Here is an 11,015-nt window from a genome sequence, read left to right as displayed (position 1 = left end):
TGTTCAGAAGTAATCGATTTACGGCAGGGGGTGAGATAAACTCGCCCTGTGAACTCGTCAATGAAGAGAAGAATTGCATCGTTCTTATCTCGAGTTCGTGGGAGTCCGGTCAGCAAGTCGAGACTGACGACTTCGAAGCGTGTCGAGGGAACGGCGTGGGAATGAGGAGTACCCATTGGTCGTTGTCGATAAGATTTCCCTTGAAGACAATGCTGGCATGACAGGATGTAAAGCTCGGTATCTTTCCGAAGCTGGGGCCAATAAACGGTTGCTGCTAGCTGAAGGTAGGTTCGTGAAAACCCGAGGTGGGACTGAAGGTCGTGGGCGCGGAAGAGAACTTCTCGACGCAATGCTTGCGGAATGCACAGGCGGATGCGGCGCAGCGAATCTGTATAAAACAGAAGCTCATCATCCAGATGAAAAGAAGTTACGGAAGACTTGGCGCGGAGACGTTGGAGAAGAGGACGACAAAAGTCGCACGTCTCGTAGGCGGCTTGAATCTGGTCCGACAAAGGCTGCAAGGCGCTGACGGTGAAGGCGAGCAAGAAGCCGTCCTCTTGACGAGAGAGTTGCTCGTGATGAGGAGCGACTGCAGTCGAGAGAGGAACTTCATCTTGACGGCTGAGAGCGTCGGGGACGACGTTCTGAGAACCTTTGACGTAACAGTACTCGGTGATTGCAAACTCGCTGAGCGTTTGAAGCCAACGAATCAATCTGCTGTTGATGTCTTTTTGTGTATCCGATGACGCGGGCGGGGGCGTTGGGAGGCTGCTGTAGAAGTACGCCTCCTATCCCGACATTGGACGCGTCGCAGTGCACTTCGGTCGGAATGGACGGGTCGAAGTGATGCAGGAGGGGCTGAGACGTCAGAGCTTGCTTGAGGTTGTCGAACGCGCTTTGACATGCTGCAGTCCACTGAAACTGAGCGCCCTTGCGGAGAAGGTCAGTCAGAGGGGCTGCTATTGTCGAGAAGTTGCGGATGAACTTTCGATAATAGGAAGCTAGTCCAAGAAACATCTTGACTTGTTTAGTAGTCGTCGGTAGCGGCCACGCGGAGATCATAGTAGCCGCCGTCTTGGAGTGTTGGGTCGTCACGCCGTCAGCGGAGACACGGTGACCTAAGAAGTCAACACTAGTGCGAAAGAATTGAGCTTTCTCTCTCTTAAGGAAGACCTGATGCTCGCGACAGCGTTGAAGCACGGCGCGAACGTGATCTGTATGAGCTTCCCAGGTGGAGTACGTAGCGATGACGATGTCGTCGATGTATGCAAACGTGTGGGGTAGAACATGCCGTTCACAAGGCCATATGCAGGCTCTAGCAAAATTGGTCTTTTTTTTTCTCCTTGGGAAGGGGTTCATATATACACTTCCATTCAGCTACCCCCGTTTTTGCTCTCTTACTGGGGGGTAGTGAGACAGGGATAAAGTAGGGTGGGGTGATTTGAATTATACTGGCGTGGTACCCTGTCCCCCGCCTTACTTTTTGAAGCACTTCATTTTAATTGTTTAGTCAGCGCTTCAATCGTACACATCTATGTACGGATGAAGTGCCTCTGGTACAGTCTGTACTATTCTTTTAAAGTGGTTTCGACAGGCGTCTCGAATCAGCCTCCACCCTAGTGACTTCCTTTGTCTGGAGGGGTAGAGGACCGAAAGATTCTCTCATACCCGTGCATTTCACTGTATCACGGTACGTGGGGGTGCTAATGGAAAAGAAGGCATTTCGATTGCCGTTGGAGCTCACCACGCCAATACCCCCGGTTCCCCTTCATCACCTTTACGAAAGGCGGGGTGGGTAGCTAGCAAAGAATACAAATCTACCCTTTGATTCAAGAGTTTGAAATTGGGAAATAGGGGGTAGGGTACTATCTCCACTCTCCTTTCCCCAAATCCCCCCTCCCTGGGCAAGCAAGAGATGGCTGATTGATCCTTCACCCGCATGCAACGACAAGTCATCATGGTGAGAGGCTTCGAATCTATTGCTGCTTGAATGTGGATGAGAATTTAATCGTCTAATGTATCCATGTAGATAGACTAAGACCTTTTCTTAGTCACTGACTTTGAAAGAAAGTTTTGAATTCCGCTTCTCTTACATGACTGCATGCCAGAGAAAGCTGTCTAGGAATGAAGATGTCTTTAGAATACATTGAAAAAGATGAATACACCTTTTCTGCTCTCTTACTCGTTGTTTCAAGCATGAGAGCCGTATGTACGAGGATTCAGAGAGGAAGTATGGTTTACAATGCTGCACCATCAGTTTGCAAATGAGGTGCTTTCATGCACTCCAATCTTGCAAATATGCTAGAAACATTCAAGTATTTGCAGTTCAGATCCTCAAAAGCAACATCTTCACATTATTTCTGCTTGAGCATGCATTCAAAATGCTCAAGGATCAACATGCTCCACGTAGCTGTGGCGACATGGAAAGTCTGTTTCAACCACAGGATGAGAATCCTACAGCAATCAATGTGGCTTACTAGAGCTACAAGCATACATTGTGCATAATTAGGTTTATTTGCAACTTTTTGATGTATCTCTGCTATGCAGGCACAACGAAGAAACCAATGTGAGGCTTATTGTGCTCACCATTGCGCATGTATTTGATGCTACTTGCGGTTGTCATTGTAATTAGATTGTTGCAAAGAATGATACCTCATCATGAATGTATAAAGATTTCTGCAATCAGATCACTACCACTTGTGATGTCGATCCCAAGCTTACAGTGAGTCGGAATGGTCTACAGGGGAAGCGATGTTTTCATCATCATTCACTGGCAACCCCTGCATGCATTCTGCATTTATGTGAAATGAACGAAAATACAGAAATGCTCTTTAGCATGGCCTCGAATGCAAGACTGAGATCACTTTATTTCACAATAGAACAAATAATACATGTGTGCATACTGTGTTGACGGTTCAAATGTCCGACATCACAGCTAGATGAATGCTCAAAACTAATCCCACGCATCAAGAAATCAACACACTCTGCAAATCTCAGAAGTGGAGACTCTCGACGGTGTTCAAGGCTTAAGATGTCTTGATTGTCTCTGGCGGCATCAGTGTTTACATGCAATCAAACATCCTCACTGCAGTAGGCGAAATGCATGCAGAAATCTTGTGAAACAATCTATGCAATGCTTGATGTCTAATATAACAAGTGGGCTTGACTAATTACGTGGATCTGCAACATGATGCAATCTCCATCAAACAAATCTTCAAGGCATCGCATGTGGAAAATATGCAATTCAAAAATCATTCATCGCAGGGAAGTATCTTATGATTATTCAGCGCTGCCATAAGGTTGGTGTCAAGTCAAAATGACAAGCGATCTCCTACACTGGATTCAAACCTCATGTTTTCATCATCTTGTTCTTCATAATAACCTTTTGAACCATGGATCTCACAATGCCATTGCTGCACACTCTGTTGTCACCGAACGCATCACCACGAACCTAGCGGTCTCAGGTCTCAAACTGTGCTGACTAGAGAGCTTCAAACCTAACAAAGCCTTGCATGCTGAGATCTGATGCTGGCTACAGCAGCGGATGGTCTTACAGCGGCATCGTTGGAGGAGCAGCTTTGGTGCTACGTGCCGGCGTGTAGGGGAGACATGAGTCGGGCGTGTACGAGGTTGAAAACATTTCAACCCACTGAAATGAAAGTTAAAATACATGTAAAGGCCTAGCAGAAATGATAACTAAACTGCACTGGTACTCTTTGGAGGTATCTCTTGAAAAGAAGAGTGGAAATTAACGAAAGGGCTAAAAGTGAACGGCATGATCATGGAGGACCTGCTGGATGAATCCTTGGAATATGCTGCTGGCAGTGATGAATCCAAATGGTAGGCGCTTGTATTGGTAGTGACCAATCGGTGTAATGAACGCGAGATATCGGCGATCAGGAACACGTACGAGTACCTGCCAAAAACTCTTGATACAATCAAGCGTAGTGATGCATAGCTGCTCATCGGTTTTGCGACGGGCTTTGCCTTGACGGACTGTGTCGGCGATCTTTTCCAACATCTCATCGACGGTAGGAGTTGCGGCGGTCTGCTGATTCAAGACGACTTGGTTCAAGCGGCGAAGGTCGCAGCAAAAGCGGTAGCTTTTGGGATCAGTTGGGGAGCGTGGATCGTTGGGGCGTCGACTGAAAAGCACAGGAAAGGCAAACTCACTATTGGATGGCTCGATGATGTCGTGTTCGAGCATGTACGCGATGGTAGCCTGGAGTTCTCCTTCAAGATGAAGGGGGATGCGATATGGCCTGCAGTTGATGGGCAAGGTCCCTGGCTTGAGCTGAATGTGAGCGTCAAACTGAGGGGGACGGTTGATCTGAAGTCCTTGCGGCAGGTCGTCGACGAGGACGTCGGCGAATTCCTCAGAGAGGGCTTGAGCAAGGTGAGCAGGGGCGCCCACTGGCGGGTCGGCGGAAGAGGCCGAGGCGGAAGCTGTCGTTGGGACATGCAGGTGCAACAAGAACCATTCCTCGTTAGGATTGGCGACACGCAGAGCGTGAGCATCGGTGAGCGAGACGGTTGTCACGGCTAAGACCGAGTCCTTGTAGGGCACTTGATGCTGAACTGGCAAGCTAATCGGAGGGGCTCGTCGAGCTTTGGGGGAATCGACGAACACTTCTCGGGTCCGCGGAACGTAGACAGCGTTGTGACGATGTATCCACTGGAGGGACAAGATCAGGGGTTGAGAACAACGTGGCAAGATATGAAACGTATCTTTGCTTGAAAAGCGGCCGATGCGATAGGCGAGCGAGACGGCGCCGAGGGTTTGCACTTGGCGGTCGTCCGCAACTTGCACGGTGAACTGCGTATCACGCTGTAGCAGAGTCTCGGAGAGTCCCAGCTGCTGAAAAAGCTGCTGAGACATGATATTGATCGTCGCGCCGTGATCGAGCAGGGCAACGGTCTGGTGAGCATGAACTCGGGAAGAGCTGACGCTAACGGGGAGCCGAATAAGATCGGGTAAGGCGAGCTGAAGCGGCGCGGAGGCGTCGCCACGGCTGAGGGCTAAGCAGGGGCAAACATGTAGTTGACCCGGAGGAAGGGACGCGGCCGTGGAACACGACGCGTTCCGATCAGGCGGCAGCACGAAATGGCTTAGCGAGCTCCGATGAGGAGGTAAAGCGCTGCTACCTGGTAAGAGAGGGCTGGGGCAAAGACCAGCGGCAGGAGGAGCAAGTGATGCTCCCCTCTCATTGCCTACCGCTGCTACTCGTTTCCCGCGCGCGATGCGAGCGGTTGAAGAGCAGCTAAAAGCTGAACATGCTGTTCGTGCTGGGTTGCCATGAGTTTCTCATGGCGCTCCTGCTGGAGGGCGACTTCGCGCTTATACTGCTCGCAGTCCGGCTTGATGTGACCCGGTTCTTGACAGTAAAAACAACGGATGGACTTCTGCTTGCGCTGGTTTTCTTTACCGTTGGACTTCTTCTTGTTCTGCCCACCGTTAGCTTTGGCCTTAGTGTGCGAAGAGGTCTGCGCAGCGTTAGCAGCAGCTGAATTGTTAGGCTGCTTAGACACTGTTAGCGGTTCACCATCGTCCAGAAGAGCTGTGATGAAAGTGACTAGGCGAGAGAACATGTCTTCTCCGTGTCCGTACTGACTGCGATAAATCGTAAACCATGTGTGGATAGACGTGCGCGTCGGCGTATGCGAAAATCCCTTGATGAATTTCCGGAGTGGCTGATCGTTGAAGTACAGTATGGCTGACCCTACCTGCGATTCGAGCGTTGCGAACAGTGTCGTGGCGCGAGTCAGGTACGCCCAAGTGGATTCCGTTGGGCTGCTGCTTGAGCTGATCAAGCTGAGTCTGATAGTTCTTGGCTTGCCGCATTGGGGCTAGACACGAACTTAGATGAGTTGAAAATTCATCCCATTTAAGCTTGTTGATGGCCTCGAGACTCTTTCCGTACTTACGTTCTACCACCACCATCACTTCGTTGGTGAACAACGGCGTGATGCTTTTCACCCATTTGCGAGTTGGGATCTCTTGAGCGATTAATTCGCGGTTGCACTGACGAAGGAATTCTTCGACAGAGCGGGGATCAGCAAAACCTTTGTACATCGGAATGCGGCTGGAATTGAAACTCTTGGAGTTCGTTAGCACATTCACGAGAGTCCGATTGGAGAGGACTGGTTCCTGATCAGAGGATTCAGCGCTAGCCGATTCCTCAGCTGAATAGATATCAGCATTAGCCTCTTGCAGGGTAACTTTCCGTGCGAGAGGAGGGAGCTCTGGTGTTGCAGCAGCGTCGGCTGTCGCAAACTCGTCGGCAGCATTGGCGAGCATGTGGAAACGCTCGTCCTGCACATTCGACGAAGAAGGAGAAGAGCTCGGTCCTGCGCCACTGGCGAGGACATGACGGGGTCGGATGAAAAATTTTCCGAGCTTGGCAGACGTACCGATGTTGCAGGGGAGGCTGCTCTCTGAGTTGCCTCCTCTGATCGCAGAATACTTCGCAAGGGAGTATCCCTCTTGTTTCGGGCCCGTTGATCCGCGCTAGACAGCGCTTCACGTTGTACATCTCCATCCCTATAAGGTTGAGTCAAAGATCCACTGGTCTGACTCGGAGAAAGCTGCTGCTGCTGCAGCTGCAGCCGCTCGCTCCATTCGACTTCTTCCTCAGAACTCTCTTCAGCAATTTCTGTTTGAAATGCTCCTGATTGCTGTCAGATCGAGGTTGAGGGCTCCTTTCCGGCTGAGGTTTCTTTCCTCCTCTTCCTTGTTTCGAGGTCATGAATCAACCACTTCGCTTCCAGAATGTTGTATACACAACACAGAGATTGTCAACGACACGAGAAAAGTAAGGATGAAGAAGATTGAGAAGCAGGAAATAGAAGTCTCTAAGTTTACTGGGAGGTAAACTACGCACAACCACCACACTCACTGTGCATGCAAGTGGGGGAAATTCAGGAGGCCGTCCGCACGAGATGCGTCCGCCTATATAGGGAATATCCGGCAGAGTATCCGACGAATATCCGTGGTTCCGGATCCTCATGGATACAACAAGCACAGCACCTTGCTTGTTTCTACAGGCATCTGTCTCAACAAATACAGTATCGCAGTAAAATCTTGAATTGGTACGGTGAAAGCAAGGCGATTTGCTTTTCTCGGATTCCATTTAGTGCATCCTCGCTTCACCAACCATATCTTCAATTCTTCTCGTATGACATTAAAAACATTGGAGATCTTGAAGAAGTTAAGCTCATCCTGAAAGTTCGCCAAATAACAATTGAGCATTGATTGTGTCAACCGAAATCCTTTGAAGTATTCTATGTGACAACGTTCTTTTTGCTGTACATTCTCGAAAAAGATCCATCCAACGACGCTTACAAGTGAGACAGGAGATGGAGGATAACTTAAACCCTAAACGGCGCCTTCTAAACCCTAAACCCTAACGTATTGGCGCGGGCTTGGCCGTGGGCCCTGAGCACGCATTGCGCAGGGAGAAGGCTAGAACATGGAGGACTGTGCTCATGTTTGACATGTTTGGCAGCGGTACATGTTCAAGATTTGATTCCTCTACATCGAACTCAAACACATCGTAACGAAACATCATCTCAATCCTTTTTCTCTTACCAACAACCCAAAAGATGCAAACTTGAAATGTACGATGCAAGGCATTAGTGCCCTGTTGATCATCCTCTTTCTTTTCAATCTTGCCAGGGGTACGTTGCTGCATAATAGATTCTGAAATATTTCTTATCGTTTCATCCTTTTGGTGACAGCCTTTGCGGATATTGACACGTTCGTGGTTGGTATCAACAGTGTAATCAACATATTCTCTAATTCATTGCAGAACATCAGAGGTCAAAGAAGTCAACGAAAAGGAAGAAAGTGTGTCATAGAGAGGAAGAATTGTCAAGAAATAGTGACGGAAGAGGACAATTTTGACAGTTTAAAGCCGGAGGTGATGATTTAGCGTGGGGACTTCAAATTCGTGACAATTTAGGAAAGGTCATCCAAGCAGACTTCACACAAATCAAGAAAATTGGAAGCGTATCCCTCTTCAAGCCCGAGATATCTCACCTTCGACCCCGTTGGGTGGCAGCAGGTTTGATGTTTCTTTTCTTTACTCGCTTTCCTTCTTCGTTACCTTCTCATCCTTGCATCCTGATGGTAGAGGGAGTGTCGGAATCGGATCTTCCTTTCTTGCCTGGGCCCCAAGCACCAGTAGGTTCATGTGCAAAGGTTCGGGGAGGTGGAGACCTTGAGATTCAACAAGAGCACAAGACGAACAAACAAGATAGAATGAGTTCATCGCAGCAAAAGGTTCACAATCATCCTCCCAGTCATCGATATGAGAAGCAAGGATGCCAATCGTCTGCACAGGAATCCACGACAAATGAAAAAGCTAACTTTAAAAGTCAGAATTTGTCTCCTGTTGGCTATTTGTGGATTCCTAAGGTGATAAGCAAAGGGAAGGTATCAATGTGACATTGTGTCTTTAGTCTCAAGAGTGGAACGTGGTAGAGCTCAAGGTTTTCTCGTTTTCCTCGGGATATGTTTGAGGAGTGACACGAATAGACACAGACAGTCACTAATGGGGCACTCCCAAATCATGGGATGTTTATGAGATTGATGAAGTCTCAAGATATTGATAAGATGCAGCCGATAATCTCGGTACTTTTTTCCTTCACCCTCTCTGCTTCCTTCTCCTTGTCTTGTCGATCTCACAACTTTCTCGAAAGGCTTGCAAGTGGACAGCAAACTTTCCTCGTAACTACTACATCAACTACATGCAGCACTGGCCGCATTTGTGCATAGTTGCGGAACTCAAAGGAAAGCTTTGCGGGTGAGCGACTGTCCATACATTTTGCTGTTTCCAACACCTTCTTGTAGGTACACGCTGGCTAAGCTTGATCGGGGTATGGAAGGAGTTTTTGGGCACATCTCTGCCGTCACGATTAAAGCAGAGTTCCGAGGAAGGTCGACCATAGCCGCTGATATTTGTCACTTTATGCTTACAATTTGGCAGGAATCTTGGCAGCAGATTGATGGCTCAGGTTTGAAATGAGATATTCACCGAGAAGCTTCTAAAGCTATCCGGCAGATGGAGATGGAGTTTGCAAAAGTGAAAGAAGCGAAGTATGTCGATCTTTTTGTTAAGGAGACAAACAAAAATGCCATCGGTTTTTATGAACATTTGGGGTAAGGAGATGATATTATCGAGCACAAGCTGTGACAAGTAAGTGCAGTTACGAAATACATCGTCGAATCCCTTTCTACTACGATGACTGTGACGCTCTCGAGATGCGAAAAACTCTTGCACGTGCACATGACACGCCTGTAAGTCATTGGAAAAATTCTGCTTCCAGCGGCTTTTTGTTTCTGATTGTGATTTGAAGCAGATTTCCTGCAATGCGGAGAAGACGAAGAACTCATGAAGAGTCTAATTTTCTCAACTTTGTCGAGCCTAAAAAATGGAGATTTTCTGGCTCCTTTGTTTCCCGTCAATCTTCCTAGGTTGATTCTTCGACTCTCCGATCGCCTCAAAATCTTCCCTAGAGGAGGAAAATCGTCAAATCGTCATATGTTTGCATGAAAGAGACAATTCGTCACTTACCGACTGTTTGATTTCTCCTTGTAGCTCTGAATGGTTCGTTTGGTCTATTGATGGGATGATATAAACAAGATGAAGATGTAGCCAAAGTGATACCTTCGCAGTGACTTGGTAATCTACATTGGCCATGAGCATGGACAAGCATCGGTCGAATCTGTGCACCACTTGGTCGATCTTGCACTGTCGTCTTGTCAAAAAGAGCCCTGCTTGCCTTCAACCATACCGAATCGCTCGTGGTTCCCATGGAAGCAACGCGCATACGAACAACTCGTTGCAAAGTAGTCTCGACTGAGGCTTCGAGAGCATCTGCACCATCCCAGCTCCGCTTGCTGTTCACGTCTGCCTTATACTCAATCAGGAGCTGCAAACAATCATGCGATCCCTGCTCCATGGCAAGGAAGAACGGAGTTACTCCTCCTCCTGGTTCGTTCGGATTCCCTCCATTCTTCAAGATAGCTTGTACGCATTGAACGTTTCCTCCTTGCACTGCTCGAAAGATTGGAGTTTTCAATCCCTGGTTCCGCATCAATCGAGCAGGAACAACTTCAACGCCTCTTACCTCCGAGTTCCCCTTGATATCGGCCCTTCTCTCTAAGAGCAACTCCACGCATTCGCTTTCCCCCTCCTCGCAGGCAATACTGAGAGGAGCCATCCCATTCTGCCAAGAACAGTCAGCAGGTAGGAAACTTTCATGCAAGCATACAATATCTTTAACGTTCAAATCCGCAGACATGTCCAGCAACATGCCTAGCAGACGAGCATCATTGAAATAGCAACAGCCACCAACAGGAGTCAGCCCAATCTCCATGGTAGCGTTAAGGTCGAAGCGATTTCTAACTTGCTCTTCAATTCCTTGGAGAATCTTTTGGTGACGGGGAAGAACACTCAATTTGAGGACTTTGATTCTTTCAAGGATGTGATGTCTTTCGTCATCTGCGTCTATACCACCAATGACCTGTGTTGTTCCATGGTCTTTAATCACAAGGTGGGCCACTTCCTGGTCGTGATTGGATGGGGTTCCCAATTCCTCTGTCGAAGTGACAATCGCCCGTTTTGATAATTCTTTGATCCAAAACTCACGTTCAGCCTGAGAGTGAGCAGCTAGTACGAGATGCTCTCCACTTAACAGATTTATAACTTTGAAAGCGTATCTGTTCCATTCCTTCCCCTCCACAGTGTGAACAACCGAGGGATTTTCTTGTTTGACCGCCGCCAGCACCTCCAGCATTGAATACTTGATATCTTGATCTTCCTCATCTTGCTTCAAGCCAACGGCAGAAGGGAAAACTTCATCTTCAATAGCCACAACACGACACCCTTCTAACGAAAACTGTTGTCTCTCCTTCTCTATTTCAAAGTGAAATCGATTCTTATAATAGTAAAGAACTTTTTCTTTCAAAACTATTTGGCTCTCCTGCCACACATTCTCGTGTAATGATTGTC

At 48.0% G+C, this 11,015-nt stretch overlaps 3 protein-coding genes across 3 annotated transcripts; 2 read left to right on the top strand and 1 right to left on the bottom strand.

The window, feature by feature from the left end:
* Positions 1-3,781: 3,781 nt before the first annotated feature.
* GUITHDRAFT_101920 (hypothetical protein) lies at positions 3,782-4,978 on the top strand (the record flags this gene model as incomplete). Its single annotated transcript, XM_005839690.1, has 6 exons — positions 3,782-3,840; positions 4,036-4,300; positions 4,349-4,396; positions 4,466-4,520; positions 4,563-4,648; positions 4,838-4,978. 6 exons carry the CDS (start codon positions 3,782-3,784, stop codon positions 4,976-4,978), a joined length of 654 nt encoding a protein of 217 aa, XP_005839747.1.
* A 242-nt stretch (positions 4,979-5,220) lies between these two features.
* On the bottom strand, positions 5,221-6,298 carry GUITHDRAFT_101919 (hypothetical protein; the record flags this gene model as incomplete). The annotated part of the gene is made up of 2 exons (XM_005839689.1): positions 5,221-5,573; positions 5,725-6,298. 2 exons carry the CDS (start codon positions 6,296-6,298, stop codon positions 5,221-5,223), a joined length of 927 nt encoding a protein of 308 aa, XP_005839746.1.
* A 1,962-nt stretch (positions 6,299-8,260) lies between these two features.
* Positions 8,261-9,396, top strand: GUITHDRAFT_101918 (hypothetical protein; the record flags this gene model as incomplete). Its single annotated transcript, XM_005839688.1, has 10 exons — positions 8,261-8,281; positions 8,342-8,416; positions 8,461-8,490; positions 8,543-8,632; positions 8,701-8,804; positions 8,852-8,938; positions 8,988-9,015; positions 9,063-9,160; positions 9,208-9,298; positions 9,361-9,396. 10 exons carry the CDS (start codon positions 8,261-8,263, stop codon positions 9,394-9,396), a joined length of 660 nt encoding a protein of 219 aa, XP_005839745.1.
* Positions 9,397-11,015: the final 1,619 nt, after the last annotated feature.

The sequence above is a fragment of the Guillardia theta genome (genome assembly GCF_000315625.1).
Source record: "Guillardia theta CCMP2712 unplaced genomic scaffold GUITHscaffold_8, whole genome shotgun sequence".
In the NCBI taxonomy this organism is placed as follows: Eukaryota; class Cryptophyceae; order Pyrenomonadales; family Geminigeraceae; genus Guillardia; species Guillardia theta.
The sequence above is the reverse complement of the archived record's forward strand: the minus strand, read 5'-3'. Positions and strand labels throughout refer to the sequence as shown.